At 38.3% G+C, this 25126-nt stretch overlaps 1 protein-coding gene across 1 annotated transcript; it reads right to left on the reverse strand.

Annotated features, from left to right (window-relative positions):
• Positions 1-29: 29 nt before the first annotated feature.
• On the reverse strand, positions 30-25119 carry LOC105397987 (failed axon connections). The gene is made up of 6 exons (XM_011570030.3): positions 24573-25119; positions 9905-10040; positions 7965-8167; positions 5620-5757; positions 5024-5254; positions 30-4673 (listed from the first exon to the last, which is right to left on the reverse strand). Exons 1-6 carry the CDS (start codon positions 24885-24887, stop codon positions 4551-4553), a joined length of 1146 nt encoding a protein of 381 aa, XP_011568332.2. The 5' UTR covers positions 24888-25119; the 3' UTR covers positions 30-4550.
• Between the last annotated feature and the right edge of the window lie 7 nt (positions 25120-25126).

Below are 25126 nucleotides of genomic sequence, written 5' to 3' on the forward strand. Positions count from 1 at the left end.
GGCGCAAGGAAACACGTTGCAACATTTTATTTTATTGGTATACATACTTTAATGGCGATAGATTAATATTACATTGAATCTTAAACTAACACTGCATGCATGCACACAAGCTCGGTTGTCGGTACTAGTCGGTAGTCGGTACAATACGGCGAGCCATTTCAATCTCTATACTATTACTTAAGATTATATTCATATTGACACAATAATTGAAAGTACAAGAAAATGAGATACCATCTACAGACAAAGAGTAATAATCTTAAAATTGTTCACTACTTCAATTTATTTAAATTTAAATTATATTATAAACATACTTTCAAAGTACCTATAGTACGTAATTAACGTTTAGACAATTATGAATAATTTGTATAGTTATAGTACTTACTTACAACAATACAACTGCTTCAGATGTAATGTTAAGTTAAATCTTATTTTATAAATCTGAAGTTATATAAAATGCAGTGGGGTTGTCCCACAGACTCAAAACTTTACTTTAATTTTTATTATTAGATATTAGTTAAGTAGTACTTATTGAATATCGATACTTGGGGCTGTCATCTAATAGAGATTCAGAAACAGGGGCCATCAGAAAGCCAAGCAAAGTCAGTTAATATCCGTAGTATCGGGACTCACAGCCCCAGAACAATAATTTACTGTGTTATCATTCGATAAGATACAAAATTACGTTAAGTGAGCCTTTCAAGTGTGATAGTTATATTGGTTAAAATATGCTTATTCTAATCTTACTGCTTTAGGTATATTATAGTATGCAATGCAATTAAACACGACTTTGAGGATGCAAGATGTGCTGCTTCAATCTTTGTTCTAACACTACATTATTGAAAGTTTGATGTGTAGTGTTTTTATTAGTGCATTTGTTGGTAACCATTTGGTCAAGGCACGATATTATTTCATCATCAATATCTAATTGCATTGCAAAAGGTAATGTATTTATTTAAATGGTAGGTATGCTATACTACTCGGGAGGTTTCGCCGTGGGGTGCTGATGACAAGACCCGTGCCTGCCCCGCTATCTTCTACTCCTAACACTGAAACAGGCTCCGCGGTGGTATGTTGAGCACAACTATCTGTTTATATCATGGTATATGAATCACTCGACGTATGATTTAAAAATGGTGGTGCAATGAAATGGAATCTACCTACTAACTATGATGATCTCTAAATGTAGGAAGCAGATGGTTTGATTTTTGATGATGTTTATGAATTCGCAGTGATGGTGGTGACGATGGCGGGTGGATGACGTAATGCGGGCGCGAGGCCGGCGACAAGGAGCGCGGCCCGGGGGGCTCTGCTGCTCCTACTCACTACTTAACTATCAACTAATACCATGCGGGAATGTTTTGATCAACAAACGCTTTGCAATACTTATCCTATACATTTCTGTCTTACATAGTTTCAATTACTTCTCTAATTCCTTAAGTTTTCTCTAGTGGCAGTGATGGTCAGCGGTTATACGGGAGGGACTTATGTCAACCTTGCCCCAAAAAACCAAACAAAAAACACTTATAATTTTGATAAATACCTAAAATTATGTACACTGTTAAGTGTTTACTATTTAACAAACTACTGTTTACAACCTTCTCCCACAAGCCTCCTTAACCTACAGTAAATTCAATACATTATGTGAATTTACCATGGCCTACTACGGCAATTAAAATTATCTCTAATGTTACATCTCAAACATGTTATACTCAATCTATTGGCCTTACACAGGAATATTTATCCTAACACAAGAAAGATAATATTTATTAAAACACTACTTTGCGTTAAACTTGAAAGATTCAAAAAGCTTTATTTATTTTTAAAATTTATGCAACACTGCTGAGCTTAACCAGAAACTAGGAAAAGTCTACGCCTAAGAAACTTAATTTAAGCCTGTTTCAGTGAAAACCTATACACAGTAGGTAATTCAAACACTTCATAGAGCCTATTTTCCAGGAGATTCATCTTTATAGTCTAGAAGTTAAACCTGTTAGCTTGCTCGCAGTACTCAAGTAAAAATACAATGCTTTAGATATTCCCCTCCTCTACTCATACGCAAACACCCCCTGAACTACAGGACATTACTTTACATATTCACCGACATTCAATAATTACAGGGTAAAAATGACACCCACCCGAAAATAAAAGCACGAGATCAAATACCAATTTTCTCGTATAAACGGACCATCTGAGTTTTATCATTCTCCTTTTAACATTAGTCGCCTTTTACGACACCCTGAGTGTAAGGGGTTGGTGCTATTCTATTCTGCCGGCCACCACACGGCTTATGGATGGTTAAATTATTTCGTACATTTCGCGAGGGTATCATTTAGATACACCCTGTATAGATATTTCCATTGCTATTCTCGTCAGATGTCATACTAATATGTAAAGTAATTGCGTACAGCAGTGGCCAGGGTTGGTGAAAATGTTTAATGAATGAAATGAAGTGATGACGAGACTTGTGAAGTAATGATGTGATATAACATGTTATGATTGTAATGACAAGTGAATGATAATGATCTTGGTGAAGTCTTTTGATGAGTCCACAGCTGTACGCCAACGGTGATGAAATGATCGATAGATACATAAAGCAGTAAGTGTGAACTTATTTTAAATGAGAACAAAGAAAACTTTGAGTCTTCTGACATGAAAATGCGTTGTTCTAAGTTTGAGTATGTTTGAGCTGCAATATTGTGCCTAAAACCTATATGATAAGTTGGTAAGAGAGCCAAGTTATACTAATACGATGGTGGCACGTAGGATTGCCCTATGAATGCGGAATGTTGATGATATTATGAGTTCATACATTCACGTGCAATGAAGTGCAAATTAGTCGCTGCAGTGAACTACCAATTCCAGGATAATTACTAATATGTCCTATGTGCAATGCAATAGGTAATTTATGCGATATGATGGCCTAATAATTTCAATGTCATAATGTGCCGGCGAAATGTGGGTTGAAATACAGTGAAAGCTTTATTGTAGCACTATTTTGTGAAAATAGTGATTTTAATACGAAATTTTCGTGAATTATTTCAATTTAAAGCGGTATTCTCTGCAAGTCGTGAAGAAATATCACTCGACCATTGCACTTCATGGCCATGACTAAATCTTAAAAATACATTATCAAAATTTTTATGGACTATGAATCACACAATAACATGAAAAACAGTCTTGCAGGCTTTTTCGTTTATCAAAAATTTGTAAAATGTAAATTTTCTTTTTATAAACCCATAAAGAGGATTCCCAAAACAGTCTACAAGCACAACTCTTGGGTCTAAATCTAGACTTGTGCTTTAATCTTTTATCAAAAACTCCACCAAGTTAGCTCTACAGGTTTTCCGTCAGGGTTCCGTCTGCAAGAACAGTTCAAGTCCGAAACTTCAGTTTTTGTCATAAATTTTCGTCGTGCTTCATAAATACGTGATTTCGAAAGCATGGTCTCTATATTAATTTTTTCAATTTAGTATTAAGTTTTGCATTTCTGACATTGTAATTAATTGAATTTGAGAAGTGAGGGAACCCTAACTTCGCGCCTGACATTCTACTAATTTCCAATTTAGTTTGACAAATACTTCTAGTTTTAATAATGCCTATTCCATAGGAGAATAGCCAAGTGTGCTTAAAATTTAACTATAATTTTAATATTTAATTGTATCTACTATGGTTTATTGAGTATTGGGGGAAAAATATAGTATCAATTGATGTTAAATTCTGCGGGTTATAAATGTTCCCAGGACTAATTGATTGTCAGTGTCGTTTAACTAACACTGGTACAATTATGTTTATAGTGTATATTTTATTATAATTATAACTAAACATACAATTGCTCCTAAACATCAACTACGCTAATGGACATACACTTTTAAGACATTACTATGCTGCTTGAATATTACGCTATACTAAAATCGTTGCCTCTTTCCATAAAATCGTAGAATCCAAAGATAAAATCTCATAAAGCTACTAAATGCCGTAAGTAGTATGTCCACGTTGAGAGAATCGCCCCTTTCTTTCCTTATATTCCTAACGAGTAAAATTATGATTATACCGGTTGAGTACATATTCATATTATATATTAATTATTGAATATAAATGTTTACTATTTAATACCTTAACTACGTATATTAGATGCAATGGATCAAAATAAAATTAATGTTTAAAAATGAATTTAAATGAAATGAATTGAATATAAAATGTAATAAAATCAACTAACTACAATAATAAGTCTCAACGTTTTTTAAGTAAAGCATTAGAAATCATTAACAATAATGTCACACGCGGACTTACACGATAATGTCACAATGTAATATTAATGTTAAAACAATCAACGTATAGCGGGACGCACATACCGCTTGCGACAACTCAAATTAAGGGAAAGACAAATGGATTTACACATTTATGCTTAGGTATAAATATGTTGGTACTGTCTGCATACCAACTCGACTACATGTGAATAATTCCTCATTGAGTAGATGTATTGATTAGACTACGTTACATTAGCGGTTACATGGTGAGAGTGTCGACGCACGCCTCGAATCTCTGTTCGTTTACTTCTCTTTCTCCTTCTCCTTGTCGGCCTCCTTCTCCTTCTCGTTCTCCTTCTCGTTTTCCTTCTCCTTCTCCTTCACCGGCTCCTTCTCGGCCTCTTTCTCCTTTTCCTTCTCTTCGGCCTGGAACACCAATAGTCAGTATTTAAGACACAAATATTTTGAAATCTATAAATATGTAAATATATTTTTGAGAAAATATCATAAGCTGGCACGAAGTCAAAGAAAGAAGAGTGGATATCTCTCTTCGGGCCCTATATCCTTGATTAGGGATCCCAGAACCAGACGAAGAGAAGAGGAATTCAAACTGTATAAACTAAACGGCAATGGTCGTGTTGTACAAGGAATTAAAAGAACTGGCTTATTATGACAGACCGCGGTGGCGGGAACTACACCAAAAAGAGCAAGGCTCTTCAATTTAAGAAGAAGAAACTAAAGTTGTGTGCCAAACACCAAACCAAACAGCAACCCACCTTTCCCTTCTCGGGTTCCTCCGGCTCGGGCTCCTTCGGCTTGGGCAGATGGGGGTTGAGGTCGAGCGTGGTGCAGATCTCCTCCCAGTCGGGGAAGGCGCGCTCCTTGACGCGGTTCACCAGCGCGCCGAGGTTGGGGAACACGTCCGTGATGGCGTCGCGCAGCGGCTGCGACACCGCCTTGTCGATGAAGCGGAGTTGCGCCAGGTTGGCGAACGCGACGATGTCCAGCTGTGGAGGTGACGGTTGAGATTGTAGATGTTTCACAATGACGGTAGAACTGGTCCACTGATTAAAAGTGGCCCAGCGTGCTACGAGTATGAAGAGAGCTATGCTTGTGGTTTCTCTGATAGATCTTATCAGAAGTGAGGCCGAAGACCGAGTGTTGTGGCGCTCCTTGAGAAAGGCTATGTCCAGCAGTGGATGATTATTTTCTGATGATGTTTTTTTGCTTTGACACCATTTTATGAAAGAGTGTTCAAACGAGAGTGTTTTCTATTATCTCTTGCATGTCGACGTAAACCGATGCTTAAACCAAAGTTACTTTTAATCTTATGTCCAGATACAGTGGTCTTCCAAATACCGCAGGTCCTTACCAGAGTGGGTTCTTCGCCGAAGAAGTATGGCCTGTCAGAGAGCAGGTCAGACAGGGCCCGCAGGTCGTTCTTGCCGAACTCCATGATCTCGTCCTGGGTGTGAACGCCGATGCCGTGCGCCTTCGCCTTCTTCAGACCCTGGAAACAAAGCACCAAGTTTTGTCAGCATGTTTTCACTGGTCAGATTTAATCGGCCCAGCAATCGGACTCGACATTCGACCGAAGGTGAAATGAAATCTTGGCATATTTTATGACTCTGGAATCAAACTACTACGAGTGTCAAACTTCTACATAGGTACGACTCTATCTTACAGTAGAAAAGCCGCTATACAGAACCCTATCTCCATATTCTTCCGGAAAATCTAAAACGAAACTAACAAGAGGAAGGAGGAAGCTCGATGATATACAATTTGATCAAACGGTAACTTTGTTGATAGACAGTTATGGAATATCCTGTAACTGTAAGTACGCTCTTCATTTTCCGGTCAGCGGGGGGAGTTTTATTCAATTCCGATCACCCTGTTTCGGGCTAAATTATTACTCCTTTGTTCTTTGTCATCCCCTTCGCTGAATTGTATTAAATAACCATTCAGTCCTATTTGTGATGTTAGAGTTTTAATGAGTTATTGTCTGTTGTTTAATATTGATTAAATGCTGTAAGTACAAGTGAAAATAGATGACGTGGTGCACTGAAACAAATTGGAAAATAGTCGATAGTCTGCAACAGCTTTAAATATTGGTTACGTATTTAATAACGATACGATTTAGCAGCCTATTATAATAATGACATACTCGTTGGTATACATTATGCTACGCCACCTGCTCTCATTCCGAACAATATTACAGTAACCTAGGCCTTCGTTAATATTTTAACAAGGTTGTGTAATCAAGTGCTAGGGGAAAATGGCCACTTCAAAAGCTCCGACGGTATAATTAAGTGTTGTCGATGTTGTAGGGTGGAAAGTGATGGATGAGGCTCGATTAGATATTTTAAGAGTAAAATACAGCAGAAAGTACATAGGGAATGTAACAATCAACTGGATGTTTTAAATTCAACTCACGAACAAAACAGACAACACCGACTCCGCCCAACTCGAGCAAGGAAATTAATTAGTCTCAATTTGAGATGCAGTTTCGCTAACTTACCCACTACAAACTGCCTGTTAAATACGATACAACGAGGTATTAAAAGCGAAGTTCGGAACGTCAGAAACAAACTATTTTTAATTAGTTTGAAAAACATCCAGTTATTTTTAAATTATTTTCATTAGTGTACGATATTGGATATTCCAGTGCTTGTTTGAGTTGTTCGTACAGTTTATTTTATTTACCGGCGGATATCGGATATTCCTGTGAATTGTTTGTAAATAATGAGAAATTTATTTTCAACCGCCGCGATGTTATCATGTCTTTGTTATTTTTCTAATAAGGGTAATAAAACGAACAGCAACATGGAATGAAACATGATATTCCAATGACTACACACTAACGAGTTCAAAGATGTCTGAAGAAATGTTGTAATATGTAACTCGATACGCACACATTGAACAAGTGCAGTAGTTGAGTACTTGGTTTACGGGCAGCTACTTCGGATAATCAGGCGCGGCGCTGCAGTTGGAACGACCGAACACGCAATCCGACTCAATAGTCACATCATAATGATCAGGGCCAACCCTGGCCAACCTCATTCATGTCTTAAGTGCCGCAATCAGAGCTTTTTCGATAATGAAGAAAGAAAAAAAACAATCGCTGGGCGCTCGGTGCGTGAACTGTTGCTCCGAGTTGATTGATGTATTGATGACAAAGTCATTGTGCCAGTTAAATGCAGTGTTTTGTCGTGGAGTTGTGGCCCGGCGCTTCTTGGTAGCTGGTAGAGTAGTTGATACATATTTAAACTGTATGTATATTATTGTATAGGTACAGTCATTATTCCACAACGACGGGTAAATGAGTTAGAAGTGAATATATTTGGACGCCCACCGGCCCTTTGTGCCAGACACTCAAGATAGCCGGCCACTAGTGACGCAGGGACAAGGTAGTGATTTGAGGATTATGATATTTGTGACGCACCTATGGATAGGTATATCCAGCATATGGAGCGCCTTATACGACAGCATACGACAAAATATGGCAAAAGGTATCCGTGGCGCTTGCTCTCGGAGGCGTGCGATGTTCTTTGTTCCAGCAGATGGTGATGACGCATCACACTCACACAACTCTTACCACCTAAAGACATTCAGATACCTCAACAAAAACAAAGAAAGCCCCCACCATGCGTCCAGAAGTGAACTTCTAACCACCTAAAGACTTCCAAATATCCCAACAAAAACAAAAGAAGCGCTCACCTTGCGTCCAGAAGTGAACTTGTAGCAGAAGTTGAGCAGCGAGTTGGGCACGCGGGTGTTGAGCGCGCTCTGCAGGTTCACCTGGTAGCCCTTGAGCACGCTCTCGGGGTACTTGGCGCGCCACCACAGGATCACCCACGACAGGTGGTTCTCGATCATCGAGATCATAGCGTGCGAGATCACGCGCTGTTCCGGAGTCAAGCCTGGAAGACGAATTATGGGTTAGTTCTTGATTATACTGTGATACTGTGGAGTTTGACTAGAAAGTTAAGTAAATGGTTAAAATATAAGTATACGAACTAAATCAATATCAACAGGTTTAAATCTTAAATAAATCCGTACCAAGCAGCAGTATATAAGTGTTGCCTCTCTGAGGGCCACGAGATGAATGGGCGCCTGCGCGAACGAGAAGCGCTTACAATGACGTAGAAAAACATTTTCTACCTTAGAATAAAATGTAATTTTCCAGTGAAAATTTTATTAATTTCTATCATGTTTTATTACTAAGCTTATATTTTTATTAAAAATTCTTAGAATAAAGAGCTTTATTAAAGTAATTCTTTGAAGTAGAATGGCAATTAAAATATGAAAATGGTTTTTCTCTCTTAATTAGTCTCTTGTACTTTTTAAATCCCCTTATTCTTCATTTACAATGCAAGATGGTAGGTGTTAAAAACTATATTTTTTTAAACAATGACAGACAATCACGCCTCTACTGTAATCCGTTAAGTAGGTACGTGTATTTACTGACCCATCTTTAAAAATCCGATTTATTATGAGTAAGCTTTATATTTGAATTCGTTGAAATTATAAAATATCATATTCGCACGCCGCGCGGTGTTACTGTTCATGTGAAACATAATATGTGACCACAATACGTAAATGTGAACATGAAATTCAATATAATTAACTGTACATTATTAATATCAGCATTGTGGAATTATATACTATCGAAGTAATAACATTATTTTAATGTATTCAGCAAGGTAATGGAGTTAAAACACATCCAACCCTTAGACACTGGACAACCGACAGAGGTCGTGTGAGAATATTATTGGCTGATGATACAACTTACAACTAACTGTGGTATAAGTTCGAGAACGAATACGGCACAGTTTAAACGATATACCGGTATTATTCTGTAAGTATATTATATTTTGTTCTGATCTTAATTTGTCATTGTTACCCACCGTTTGTATTCTTCCCCTCAGAATCAATACTTTCACGACTATCACGAGTAACGAAAAAGTACCAGCGGCATAGAACGGCAATAAAAAACTATACTTAATAAGTTCAGTACATTAAAACGAAGCAAGAAGCGAAAAATATGCTGTAACAGGGTTGTTGCAAAGACAGACAAATAAAAATAATCAATAACAGATAATCCGAAAGGTTTTAATGAACACGAAAATGGAAATTCTTAATCCGCACGGATTTACACGAACGTAAGCTTAAATAAAAGCTACAGAGAGAATAAGTGGATTAAAAAATACACAAATGAAAAATTAAATCGCGCGCCAGCGCCCGATCCACCGTGCATACTTGATTACTCCCCAGCGCACTGATATTGAATTTGTCGGATGCAAATCTAGACGGAGAGCGCAAAGAATACTAAATAAAGTTTTCGTCTGCATATTTGTGTTGCAGGGTGCACTAGACAGGAGGGTGTGTGGGGGGGAGATTCGGAACCGAAACTCTCAAGCAGTGGAGTTGAAGTACCGAGTCAACAGGTTGAGGAAGCCGGCCGCGCATATAGCGGAGGCTAAGAAACCAGACGACAGGAGATAAAACTTTGTAGTATTAAAGAAACCTAAAATGTGTTTCAAGACTTGTAAAATTAATCAGCTATGAAAACCCATAAAACACGGACGACTCTTAAAACCTTACGATTGACGTCATACCTAAATAATGGATGGACACAGCGAATCCTGGTAACTTACCGGCGTCCAAGTCCTTGCCGAACTTGTCGGAGAGCTCCTTGATGATGAAGGAGCTGTCAGCGATCTCTTCACCGTTCAACTCGACAAACGGAAGCTGCCCCTTCTTGGATCGGAACTTCGCCTTATGATCCACGTTCTGCAACAACGTACATTTTTATTCACAAACCTAGTTTCCATAATTAGTTTCAGTTCAATAGTTGATGAGAGTATTGTTCAGAGTACCGAGAGCTGGCGAGTGGGCGTGTTCGGAATATAGAATCAACTCACAATTGTTAGCAGGCAATATGATTAAATAGGTGGGTAGTTCGCTAATGCCTCACATAGCAAACGCTAGCAGCAATTGCAGCCCGGGCAGAGCTAAAGGGGGCGCAACACCCTCCTCCCACGTGTAACAGGAATCTGTTTAATATCGCATAGCACAGTGATATTCATATTTCCATTTCAATTCCTGAAATAGACTATTTCAGTATTGCTGAAAGCCTCTCTGAATGCACGAGCAATATTTCCAGAAATAAAATCAAACTAGCAAATCTGCGAATTATGTCAATTAACCGAAAATAGAAATAGATCGCGAGGGTAGGTTATTTGCGATATTATTTTAGGGCGGGACAATATTAAACTAGCACGTTTATTGATTTCAATATAGAATTTCAAAATTCAGTGTCGTGTTTGTCTTGAAATAACTAAATACATTATGTTTAGGCTAACATGTTATGGAAATCATGGTGGATGTCAATAAATGACCGGACAATTGATTACGGGGGGGGAGGGATTTCCTATATTCTCTTCTCGATAGATAAGTATGATTAATCTGTTTCTAGCTTCTTGGTTTTTCAAAATGGCCTAGCAGTACGCTTGAAGCAAGCGCGTTAACCACGACCTACATGATTTCAAAATGTGTCACGCAACCGCTAAAGGTGCGTAAGGTTCGCTCGCGACATGTTCAGATGGCTCACGCCAAGTTCACTCAAAAACTATGATTAGAAACTATCTTTATTTCGTTGAATGAAATGTACCGAATCCATTACAACTTTCGTTACTTTTTTGCTTTAAGCTAGTAGAGTAGCCCTCCAGGTATCGTATTCACGCCATCCCAGTGTTAGCGTTACCGAAGCTGACAAATTATCGTAAACAATCAATATCGCATAATAGTAAACCTGCAATTTATCATTTTAATTGGAGCTTTATTATTATTATGTATAGTAACTTTAATTTCCTAATGCAAAGGACCGCACACTGTCACGCCAAAATGCAAGTAACAAAGCTCGTGGTAATTCCTATCATTTCATCAAGGTGCTAAAGTGTCTGGTTCTGACATCAATTAATGGAAGCGGGCACCTCGTTGAACGCTGGCATATAATCATAATGGGTTGGTAACAGCCCGTCGGTAGCACGATACGGCCGAAGCCTCCCCAGACGGCGGCGGCAGCATATAGGATGCACGCTGTTAAATAGATGCGCTTTGACGTTGACGCAATATTCCGTGGAGGCAGGGAGGGGGTGTCGGGTGGAGGCTCCGCGTTGCCATGGCGACGGGCGGCGGGCGCCGGGCTTGCGCACCCGGCAGCTGTATTGATTTCGATTAGCGAGGTTCAGCGGCCGGCTATCACCACCCTGCCTCCTCCCGCTGCAGCTCCTCTCACACTTGACACAAAAGCTACATATCTCACACTCGACCGCCCGGTGGAATCACCTCCCGGTGACAAAGCGAGCGTTTCATGAAGTTACTAACTTTTCTAGCTACATTAATAATACTAGATTAAATAGCGCATGTTTGCTTCAAACTTTCTGGCGCATCAAAGGCAGAGTTTTAATATTATATATCCGACATGGAGAAGTTTAAATGAAACTACATCCGAGCTCGCGGAAGGACTTTACGATATAGGTTTGTGGAAAGGATATTCCGGCTTTGAGTCAGACGAGCCTTTGAGTATTTCATAATTTAACTTTAATATTTGCAAAGCGAGACGAAACTCCATTTATCAAAGCAGAGAGATGACGATAAAATTGACTATTAAATATTATAATAATCTACCTCAATAAATATGTGTGTTCCTATTTATCACTGCATGTAAGCGGGCAACTTTCAAACACCAATATACCGATCAACCAACTAGTTAACTAGATACTATGCGAACTACTGAACAAATTGAGTTCAGCAATACTCTAGAACTTCGTGTTTGAATTCCATCCATTTTCAATACTAACGAGCTATTCAGCGTAATATGATGGTTGTATCAATATTGAATTAGAAAATTTACCCTGAACATTGAGAGAGTTGAAACAGTTTGATTTGCGCAATAACTGACCAAGATGAACGCTAAAATATATACATGTATATTAAATACTGTACTACGTAAGGTACTCGTAATGAATGACGATGATGCGGAAAAGTTGGGTTCACATCCAATGTACGCATACGTAATTTGATAAAAAATGGTTGCCACCTTATAGTCAATAGCCGAAAGGTGAAAATAGTGGCTATTTGCGTCAACCCAACGTTGGATTTGTTGTTTTTTAAAACACTATGACTAAACTAACGACTCATAACTCTGCTTGTATCCTACTTGTGAACACAATTAATTTAAAGAACACAAGAGATAATGATGTCGCGCATACCAATGAAAGGGGTTGGAGGGGTGACAAAAAATTGCATACAATATATTTATTTAGAAGTTTTTTTTATTTCATTAATTTGTTTGTGCATTTTGTATCTCATGGTGTTTAAAGTACAGGTAGAAAAAATAAGAACAAGACATTTTGAAACTAATTATGAAAATAATTATCGCAATAAGATTCCTTAGCAGGAACAATACAATGAAAGTTTTCGCATCAGCAATAGTGACTAGTTTTGTATTTCAAAGAAACAACGCCAGCAGAAGATTAAAGCTTTATTTTAAGATTTTAACTCACGTTTACAAACCTCTAAAAATAATAAGAGGCTAGAATATTAAACCTGAATTTTGAAATATACCAGGCAGGTATGTATTAAAATGTCATGGTAAAGATATTATTATTATGTCACCAGACGATAGGATTTCTCTGGAAGAGGTGTCGCAGTGAAACCATCAGATCGTGAAGAGTCGTTCAACCATACATCGGTGCCTTATTTATAGGGTTCCTTACTCTCTTACTGAGGAACCCGCACCACGAAGTTCACACACCAAATTTGGTTAAATAATTCCGATTATCATGTTTATACAATGCATACTTGGAGAACCCTTATAGTCCTAGGTACAGCGTGGAAATATTATATTTATGTAGTACGCTAATCATGATAATGTTCATGAACAAGGTACATGAGACAATGTTTTAAAAACAAATGAAAACATTCGCGTATTTTTTTAATAACTGTAGCATAGCTGTAATTTGTAACTTCCGCAATGCCGACATAACAGGAAATAAAGCCAAAAGTAAACAAAAGTTTCTAAATTAAGTAAGACATTTAGGAAAACTTATAAAGTAGTACTAACTTTCTTATATTTCAATTGTTTATTAATTACAATTACAAACTTATAAAGACGACGTAAATATCGCTCGCATTAATTTTGATTGTCAGAATATAAATAAAAGTTTGGTTATCACTTTTTTTTCGACTACCCTCGCGATTTAGAGTTAAAAAAAACTTAACGGAACCCACCTGAAAGATGAACGGTTCAATACCACAGTACTTAATTCACTTAAGGCGCCGTCAGAGCGTAAATTGATGTGGTTTTACCTTCCTAACCCACTCACGCTAAACACGATCGCCCCATCCCGCCTGCGGTGGCCGGGGCGTTGGAGGTAAAAGCAACTTGGCACACCTCTAAATATAAATAATGAAACCTAAACTAATTGAATCGAAACATGTATTTATAATACACCTAATACAGATACATAATAATATCTTCGTGAAAGATTAAAACCCTACGATCCAACTACAACATATTTGCGATGGGAGTGGAGACGTATTTTTTATGTATTACTATCCGTCACCGTCTATCCTGTATCCGAAAATATGTAAGTATAAAAAAGATGGTGAAATCAACAAACTTTTTCCAATTCTTCAATACTTTTAATATAAGTAGCAATAATAAGTACCTACCTACTTCGATACAATATAAATGATATACTTATAGGTGTATAGGAGTGATGGAACGGACACAGGGTCGCACATTTTGAATATTCATAGCATCATGCATGTCGTCCATAATGTAATAAACGCGCCATGTTTGCTGCATGTTCCGCAAATAATGCAGGAATAATGAGGCGATGCGCCATATGCGTTTGTGACAATGTAATCACAACGACCACTGTGTAAAGCATTGGCATACCTAATACGTGTTGGAGGGTAACTCTTGCTTTGCAAAAAATGAAAGAACCAGAGTTGCTGTCATGCAAACAGGGGGCCTTATCGCGAAATCCAAACATTTACGAAGTACCCTAATTAGTGTCAAATTCAATACAATTTGCATCAGAAAGTCCTTGTAAAAATAAGTTCGCAATAGGTACTCTTAATTTCACTAGATAGATACATAATTATCATAGCAGCGTTCCAAAACTAAAATTTTCATAAGTTAGAGTGAGTGGAACAGAAAACAACAGAGAATATCTATGGTAGACACTCTGCAACTGCAGACATTCTGAGTAATGGTCGAGAGCGCGAGTACACATTCATTTGCGACAAAATCCCTATAAAGCCCGCACTTTAAATACTAGAGCGCGGTAGTGTCTACTTTTTACATATTTTATGGTGATGCCGGGATCCGCCGCACCACTTAGGGGAACTCACTTAGTTTATGGTTTTCTTTTGTTTAAAAATAAGAAAGTAGACAGATTTCAGTATTTAAATTCTGCTAATGGTTTCAATGCGAAAGAAACGTGCCGGTTGGTTAGATACAGACTACAGTTGAGAAAATCGATTATAGATTGTTTTATAAACTGTCGCACGAAGAAGCTATGAATGTATGAATACTTTTAACGTAAGTAGATTTTTTCGATTTTTTAATAATTATGTTTGTACATAGCGAGCCGTACCAGTTCCAGTTTTTTTAATTCAACTCAATACATCCACCCGCTTCTGTACAAACGACAAAGTGATCTTATAAGGCTTACGTTTACTGTTTTGTGTACGGAACCCAAAAAATAATAGATCTAAAAAAATAAGAACGCAATTCGAATCCTTTTAAACAGGGTATTTACACTTAACTACAAAACCCAAAAAGTTTAACTTTTAATCACAGTTGTAAAAAAAAGTTCGGAAGTTTAAATTCATGTGTTTTATTCAAACTTTTTCCGTGTTCTCTCCTAAAATAACGATAACAATGCTACATTTTCAAAGCGGTATTAAAAAGTTAAGTTTCAGGTTGAATTTGTAGCCATTAAAAAGTTATCAACTTATCACAGTTGAAATGGTTTCACAAAAATAATAAAAGCACTGAAATATCAATTTACGATCTTATTTCTTTATACAATATATGTAGAGTCTTAGCCATCGAATCAATATGCTTGCTCCAGCACTATACGTACTGACAGAGTCTTATCTAGCTCATTACGGGCTAATTGCATACAATCCTTTGTATAAGCTTATAGCTTCGATCTAACTCTAAAAGCGAATCAAATCAGTACAGCTTCGGGCCATTTTCATGTAATTAGCTGAAACCACAACAATGGAACATCGAAATAGCGTAAATCGCTTCGTTCCATTTTCGCAGTCGACAGGGCTATGCATAAACCCCATTTCCATCCAATCCAATTAGGAAATTTGAGGTGGGACATTTATTGAAATGAATGTCTGTGGCCTTTGACCACGGCTAGGAGATCACCGTAATTAGCTCTTTATATAATTTTGTGCTACCTAATATTCAACTGAGTATACTCAGTATCCTTGTCAAAATGAAGATAGGTATATCGTAAATTTAGAAAGTTATATTTAGACACACCACGACATAGCAGGGATTGAGCTTAGGATTTTTGAGTGCATGCATACTTTAGTAAGCATTGTCTTTTGCTACGTAGGTCTTACCTAAAAAAAATGGTCTACAGTTACAAATATTAACGGTTCATAGTCAGAAAGTACCGTTTAATACATCAATGTAGACTCGTAGACTCGTATAGTCTGTCGCGCGTCAATGTGCCTAGCCAGGTGTCCCTGATGGGAGCGCGGCGGCGTCCTGTTAGCACACTGACACACTCAATGAGCCAGGTAACAGGGGCAGCCCGCGCTCGTTCACCAATCACTAACTGAGTGCAACGGTGTGCTCGTCTGCTCACTTGATCGGCAAATTCAATCTTTCAACGGTTAAAATCAAAACGGTCGCGGGGATGCGTAGTAAATTTCGTGTCCGTGCAAACGCAAACTTAGCGGGAAAATAAAGGAGCGTGAGCGTCTTTTGTGATGAGGGCGCGTGGTGAGGTTAGCTATTGTGCGTCTGGTCATTTTTGGCTCCGTATTTAATGGTCTTATTCTTAATTTTGTGTAATGGTGTTATAAACCATCACATAAATACTACGACCTACTGGTGACTGGTCTAATGGCGGCCACTGACATATCACGAACGCTTTAATTACCTAGACGCCAGAGTTAAAAAGCCGTCCATGAAGCAAGACTCCATTGGGATTAATTTACTAAGAAGATGTCCCCCCTGAAGCGTTCCTCCCACGCTAGGTTCGCCTCCCAGTGGACTCCTCTTAACGGCTATCTGTTCCTCGGCAGATATGACAAGCTCACTACAGCTGTAGCAATTTTCAGATATTAATTAACATCGATGTCGGCAACCTTACGGAATTTTGAGTGATGACCCCATTTCTCGTAAGATCAATCTGAGAAACTCCGATCATATACCTACTATATCTGTCTTCATGGCTGTCTGCAGTTTTTTTTTGTTTTGCATCATACATGATCAATGGCTGGATGCATTATTTTGTTGGAGACTTTTATCTTCAGTTCAGCCTTGTGTAATAACCGAACAGAATATCTAGTAATTATTAATGTACCGTCCATTTGCGGGAAGCGAGGCCCGAGAGCTTACATCTCTTTGAATGTAGATAGCATAGTATAGATGTAGTTGGTATAAGTAGATGTGTTGGTAGTTAGGCTAGGTCGATCCCGGGCCGGGCGGCGGGCAGCGGCACTTTACACTAGTGTGCGTTACCTGGCGTGGCGCAGACAAGGGGCCACTCCATTATCTCACGATAACTAATCCTCGCCCTCTTCACTTCCCCCCTATCCCTTTAAGCCGTAAAAAACATTTTTCATACATCGTTGTTAATCTAGTACTGGTAAATCTATTCAAAACTTAATTCGACCATAGTGATAGAGTAGCACGTCCGGACGCCCCCATATCGACATCAGAACAATTAATTGATGTAACTTTTTAACTGGCATAGCGCTCAATGACGACAGTGTCGAAGGAATGTAATAGAAAGGTCACATAGGATTGCTTATGTTGTAAGTTATAAGTGGGGGCGGCTTGCGAGACGGGGGTCGGCGGCCGCGAGGGCTTCGACCCAGCGAGCGGCGGCGGCGGCGGCGGCGCATGCGTAGCCCGCGCGGCCCGGCCATCGACCAGCACCCCCCTGCGCCCGCACCCCTGCGCCGCCACCCCACCCCACACACCACACACATAATCATACTAATATCTAGCGATTATGACAGCCGCCTGCTTCATTGATATGTCAGGCGAAATACTTATTTGGAAAGGCTGTCCAAGTATCCTCAAGGCTCGGGAGTCGATGGAAATTATTTAATGTATGAATGAAGTTGTTAATGAATATGATTTAACCATCCATTAAGCTCGTCCATAATATTTAAGTATTAGTGTTTGTTTAGATTCATCATTTTTCAAGCATGTGTTCACTTTTTATTCCAGCATTTTCCCACGGGATATTTTTTATAAACGAGAATTGAAATTTGAGTCACTGCGTAAAATACCCTTCCACAGGTATCCTTTTATTGGATTTATGTAGGTCTGATAAAAGACGGGCGATTAAATCCTTTCTGATTTATAGTACTTCTTAGATTCGGAATAGTTACAAAAAAGTTATATCTTGGCTTATTTCTTTCTGCCAACAGAAGATATTCTTCTCCTAGTATTGTAGTAGTTCCTAAATTATATTTACTATCATAACAATCATGATCATTACCTAACAAAGTAAAAAAAATAGTAAATGAAACCATGCATCGACTATTGGTTAAAGTCTCAATTGTGAACAAAGGGAGTCCTTAGATGAGTTAAGTAGGATTACTTTGGTACTTGGTTGCCTTTTGAGACTTTACGTGGGCCTGGCAGACGCTTGCAAAAGCTACAAGGCTACAAGTACCTAAGTGAAGAATTTCTTCCTCAAAGCAAAAGCAAAATTAATGAGCAGAAAATATTTTTATTTCTTGTTACATTTACTATGTACCTATCTATATAGATGAGCTATTATAAATACGCTTTTTCATACAAAATTCTCTAGGTACAAAAATACGGAGTAAGGATGAAAGGCAGGAAAATAAATGTTAGCTTATTCACGTTTAGATTAGTTCGTAATCTGAAGTTGCCATGGCAAAAGGGAGCTTTGATGCTTTGAAATGAAAATAACTGACGAACCTGTCACCAATGTACAATCTTTAAAAATATATTGAGGATTTAATTGGCTAGGACTAGAGTTGTTGCCAAGGCTGACTAACAAAATTACTTTTCGAAGAATTACTTCCTTAAGTTAGGCTTACTTAATGACTCGTGAAAGGATCAATTAGGAAGTTTTCTTTCAGCGGATTATGGATTAAAAATTCAGTAGCTCGTAGTCTACTTTCTTTATGAAAGTTACTGTCTGAACCTGAACAAATCCAAAATAACCATCACCGTCATAATGAATATACCCATTAAAATATGAATGACTGCAGCCGTTAGTCATAAAATATGAAATTGAAAGTTATTTAGGAAGCTTAAAGCGTAAATAAATGATAAGGGTATTCATTAACGCATCGTAAAGCTGAGCCAGTTCGATAAGGCGACATTCCGGGAGATAGCAGCGACACATCGCCGGGGACGACTACCTGCTCGGGGGTGGACTGTTATTACATTCGGGACTCTTTTATTTACATTGCGCTTTGGTCACTACCTCACAATTCATCAATCACCGATTCATCGACGATATTCGGACGAATCGCGCGGAGTTCAAACAGTTATATTGTTTTGAATAGCGCCGAGCATATTATAAGAAAGAGAAGGAGGCTTCAATAAGAAGTTTTAGGTAGTGATGCGTATGTTTTTGTTAGTTTTCGCGTGCGGTTGCTTTGCTGGCCGGCGCACGTCACCGCCACACTCGGGAAAGTGCACGCAGCATACCGCTGCTGCATTATTTCATACCTCAGTGGGCCGACTCAATGCAGTTTCTCGTGCTCATTACAGTACGTGTGCGGCCTATGCATAAACTATAATCAATAGGTATACTCAAGCAACTATTCAACTACACTTTAAGACAGATGGTGAACATACAACTCACGTCGGAAACTCATTCTAAACTAGCGCGCTGTAACTGTAAACAAATTAAGATTATCGAATCAGGGCATAACCACGTTACGCACATGTTCCGTCGAGCGTAACTTGGTAAAATAACTTGGACGTTTGAAGAACATAGTTGAGGATAATTTACTGTCTATATTTCGAGTTGTATTAGGGACAGGCACATTAGCACACTCACAAAAATAACATCGCCGATACAAGACCAAACTCCTAAAAGCATTGTCACTCAGATTTAGCTACAATTTGCCACGTACAAGCTTTAGGTAGCAATTCAAACAAATCAATGTGTGCTAGTTGCCCGTATGGGCCGTCCGCCTAGCCGTTGAATTTCCGGCGTCCCATCCGGACTCTCCATTCTATCCCTAATTGCAAAATCGGCTCTACGTGACAGGTTGTACTTAACGGTGTGAAAGACAGCTACTTATTCCATTGAGGCAACTATCGAATATGAATTAAAGAGTGTAGGGTGGAGTGGCTGGTTGAGCTCGTGGCGCGCTTCCGGCCCGGGTGCGCGCGCGCAAGCGGCATTCCGCCACCAAATACGCCAAGCGCAGCCACCAGCAGAATAATAAACATTTGTGAGTATTGTTACGAATACCAGTGCAGCTACTCGTATGACAATGCCAGGAATGCCTTCCCAACTGCCATCGATAACATTCGACCCGTCTTCATGTTTTATTGTCTCATGTCAGCGACAACTAATGAAACAGAATATATGATTTTGTTTTGCTCCAACTTTGTTCGCATGGAATTTATTACCGGCATAAAATGAAATGTGAGGAGTGTGTGTGACTTTTTGTAGTTAGGTACGCCTAATTATGTTGATCGGTCAGTTTTCACATTTACGATGACAGCTTCTGTTTTAGACATATATACGACGCGGACTCGAATGTCTAACGATTTTAGATAATGGGTATTATAAAAAATGCTTTGTTAAAAATAATCCTCCGAGTATTCCGATGCATTCAGTACTAAAAGTAGGTACATGTAACTTGTGCTTACATACTAATACACTATTAAATAAAGAACAATGGTCATTTAAGATTGATAAACTGTTCGAGCTTGGAATTATTTATCATCAAGAGCTCAGTAAGTACCCGCATCAGTGTGACCGTCCGCTTTGTAGAATAAATTAATGTACCGATTAAAGGAGTAAATAGCCTCTCCATCGTATACTAGAAGAATAATAAAACAGAAGACAATTACTAGCTAGGTAGGTGTCATTCTTAAGAGGAGAGTATACCTTCGCGAATCTAGCGAAATAGGTATTTAGGGAAACATTTTCTATCGCTTGTACTCGGGTGTCACGAAAACGTTTAACACTAACTAAATATCAACCAATCTCTTTGATTTTGATGTCAATAGCTTCAGCATAATATATTCTAGGTTTATAGCTATCGCTTTAAAAAACGGTTTTCAAACGGTTTGATTCAACAAAGTATTTATCCTAAAAATTACGTTATTTGAGGTGCCTATAAGTTTGAATCTACAGAAAATTTAGAAAAAATAAAAAGTATAAACCTTAAGTGTCAATAACATACTAAAAAGTCATGGAGATTGGATAATATTTAGTATTAGTAAAACGTTATCTTTTTGAATGGACGAGCAAGTGGTATACTTCCCTCTAAAGGCTTCATTTCTTCGAACACAAACAAAATAGCCACTAAATAAAACTTCGAAGGCCGGCCGGTTCGAAACTATTTTACTTTTTTACCGAAAGTTGGTAAGGGATATTATTAGGCTGCTTGATACATTAGAGTTTCTACTATACTTAAAGTTTTATATACGTATAAACAGTAGTTAATTAAGGCTAAGTGAGACTAAATTGACGAGAGTCGCTCAAGCGTAATGAAGGGCGCAAGAACGAACGTTTTATGAGATGAAATTACTGTAGTTGTCTCTATTCAAATAAAAAAAAACTTTGTACTGTTACCTAAGTTTTATTCATTTTATAGTACACACAGTGCTTAAATGTAACTGTGTATAGTTTGTTTCAAGCAAGTTCAAGGTACTTGGTTGTTGCTCTAAATTCTTTGAACTAACTATCTACCTAATCTCACTAAATATATAACTCGAAGCTAGTAGCTTCCATAGTAGAAGCAGATAGGTAACAGTTACATACTAAAGCATTGTTAAAAACGGCTGATAGAAAATCAACCGATCCCAATAATAACAGTGCCGGATGTAATTACAATATGCCTCACTAAAAAGTCAGATTATATCTTGCCCCATATTGTGCTTTATGTATGGGCAGAAAATGTAGGCAATATTCCATTCGACGTGGGTTCGACAGGACGTTTCCCGATCCGACAGTCTGCCAGCCTCCTGTTCCAACGAACGCTTGCTTGACAGATATCGGGCATGTGTAATTGATTCATGTTTTCGTGAATAGTATTGTAGAGTTTATATTGAAGTCTCGTAACTCGAACTCAATAATATTTTTAGTAAATGTTTCAGGTTTATTACGAATAAATAAAATGCAGATTATTAATCTGTATCTATTCTTTTTACTGTATTTCACCCTACAGTACATCTATAAAGAAATTGGAAAGGAACCCCAATGAATTCAAGTATTTTACTTTTAGCATGTATTTCATCATCACCATGAGCCTATAGCAGTCCACTGCTGGACGTAGGCCTCTCCCAAAGCACGCCACTGGATGCGATCTTTAGTTTTCCGCATCCAATCATATCCAGCCACCTTTCGAAAATCGTCACCCCATTTAGCCGGAGGGCGTCCCACACTACGTTTGTCTAGTCGCGGCCTCCACTCCAGAACACGTTTACCCCATCGGTCATCGGTTCTTCGACAGATGTGACCAGCCCACTGCCACTTAAGCTAACTAACTCGGTGAGCTATGTCGGTGACTTTAGTTCTCTGTCGGATTACTTCGTTCCGGATGCGATCTTTCAGAGAGACTCCAAGCATAGCTCTTTCCATAGCTCGCTGAGTGACCTTCAGTTTGTGAATTAGTCCCACTGTAAGTGTCTACGTTTCAGCCTCATAGGTCATAACCGGTAGGACACACTGATCAAAGACTTTCGTCTTGAGATTTTGTGGTATGGGCGAAAAGAAGTTTGCCAAATGCTGTCCAGCCCAACTGTATTCTTCTATTGACCTCTGATTGGAAGTTGTTTCTACCCAGCTGCAGAGTCTGTTTTAGGTAGACATATTGTTGAACAACTTCTAGGCTCATGCCATCCACGGTTATTGGACACGGGAGAACGTGGCTATTATACATAACCTTAGTTTTATCCAGGTTCATCCCGAAGCCAACCTGGCGTGAAGCTTTGATTAGGCTGTTCAGCATTTGTTGAAGTTCCTGCAGAAATTCAGCTATAATGACGATGTCGTCGGCAAATCGAAGGTGCGAGATGTATTCGCCGTTGATGTTTATGCCTTGTCCTTTCCAGTCCAGAGTTTTAAAGACATCTTCCAATGCATTGCTAAACAGTTTCGGGGAAATTACGTCCCCCTGTCTCACGCCTCTTTGCATATGGATAGGTCTTGTCTGATGGTTCTGTACTTGGACAGTCATTATGGCGTCATATAGACATTTCAGCACCTCAATGTATCGCCAGTCTATTTGGCACCTCTGCAAGCGAGGAAGCATGTATTTAACTTTTAATAAATGATTGTCAATCAAGAATCGATATTTTTTTCTGGTTCATGGAACCCCTGCTTTGAGTCTAGAATAGAATATATATAATTATCTATTTATTTTTAGGGTTCCATACCTCAAACGGAAAATAGGAACCCTTATAGAATCAGTTTGTTGTCTGTCTGATTCTGTTTGTCACCACCCTTTTTCTCAGAAAAAGATAGCTAATATTTCACATAGATTTAAAAATTATGGCCTAAATGGTATAAGATTTTTAATAGGTTTTCAGATTTGTTAGGAAACCTAACAAATCTATTCTCATTTTAATATGATATGATAATATATGTATTATAATTTGTAATTTCGGCCTTTTTGGTCTAGTTGCAAACTTGGCAGCTGTTCTAATTTACATATGAGACATATTTATTCTGTAGAGGTAAAAATTTATGTGAAGAAAGTTCCACTCAAGGGAGCTGTACATGCTGGATATTATACCCCATAAGTCTATCAGAATAATTCACTTTTGCCAGTGTCTCCACAAACAAAACTTCATCATTATAATGCGATGATTTTTGCAGCAAAACCCTTCCTCTATTGAAAGGAGACTCATGTCCCAGCAGTGGAGATGTAACGTTTTTGATGGTGAATCTTGCTCATAGGTAAGTAGTAAACATTGCTAAATCCAATCAAGAGTACAGAAAAGAAGGGGCTCATTGATACCGAGTCTGAAGGCAAAAGTTTTAATCTTAGTGTTTTCAAACCTAACATTTTTTCAGAGAAAATTAATATTTACGGAAACAATCATTTGATGAGTCGAATTTTAAACAAAGAATTTTAGGTTTTACAGCACCAAAAATAGAATTTGGGCCTTCAGAATCAACATCAATGAGGCCTTTCTTTTCCTGTACCCTACAAATGTAGACTGAAGTAAATTAGAATGAGATAAAATACATAGGTGATTGCTAAGTGATATACATGCTGGAAGTGAAATCTACTTAAACTAAGCAAATTCACACAATCTAGGTACTTGGAAAATGTTAGATCCATACTCCCAAAGCCTAAGTAATAGTTAATAACAAAGACTTAATTTTTTAAATATATTTATGGTTAATTTTTAAAAATTTCAGATGTGGAGAAAAGTATGATTCTGAATATAAATATTCAATATCAATAGCATTTGTGCATATACAACTAATGTTATGGTAAATAAATTTTATTTGAAAAGTATAAATGTAATCTTTCATATCTTCTCTGGAAACTGAAGCTTAATGTTGCTAATGGGAAGAATAATTATGCACGCACAGCGATTACTAAACATACTTACCTGAAGATCACATAGAAACGTCAGTTACATTTGGTAGGTAGGTAGTTTACCCATAAAAGAAAGTACCCGCATAAATTTTACAAAAAAATAAACTGGTCATGAACATGAATAATATTTGAACAAAACGATAAAACTAAAGTTAAATGCAACTGCCGCTGTTCTAACTTCGAAACTGACAAGGGAGAAACGCAAGCATGACATTAACTACACAGAAAGTCCACAAAGTTAAGTTAAAGTTTTAAGAAACTTACCTCGTACTTGATGCCTGCCAAGCGGAGCCATGTTTCAACCTTCAGGCAGTACGGGGAAGTCGACGGCAGCATCGGCGTTCGCGAAAACTGGTACAAGTAAACGATGTCTTGCTCGAAAGATATCTTGTGCACAGTGGGCTTCGGCGGAGCTACTTCTGACTTCTTCTCCTCGGCCTTCTCTTCTCCCTTCTCGGGTTCTTTGGGAGTTTCTTCCTTTTCTTTTGTCCCACCATTGTCTACCGGTGGAGCGTCCTCTTTCTCCTTTTGTTCCTTATCAGGGTTCGCGGGAACGTTATTTATAACTTCGGTCGCCATTGCTAATAATTAAGCACAGTTCTTATTAAAAAACAACACGAACTTTAATTCACAACAGTTTTTAAAAGGGCACCCTGTAAAAAATTAACACTGTAATAAAACCGGCGGGTAAGGTAACGAAAGAGGACTGCCCGCTTGACGCCGAACGAGCGAATGAAATTCAAATATACATGAATGATGAGCGTGAGAGCGACGGCTGTAGTTTCTACTCTTTCTACCGGTGTCGTTGCCTGGCAACG

This window comes from Plutella xylostella, chromosome Z (genome assembly GCF_932276165.1).
Source record: "Plutella xylostella chromosome Z, ilPluXylo3.1, whole genome shotgun sequence".
NCBI classification, from domain to species: Eukaryota; Metazoa; Arthropoda; class Insecta; order Lepidoptera; family Plutellidae; genus Plutella; species Plutella xylostella.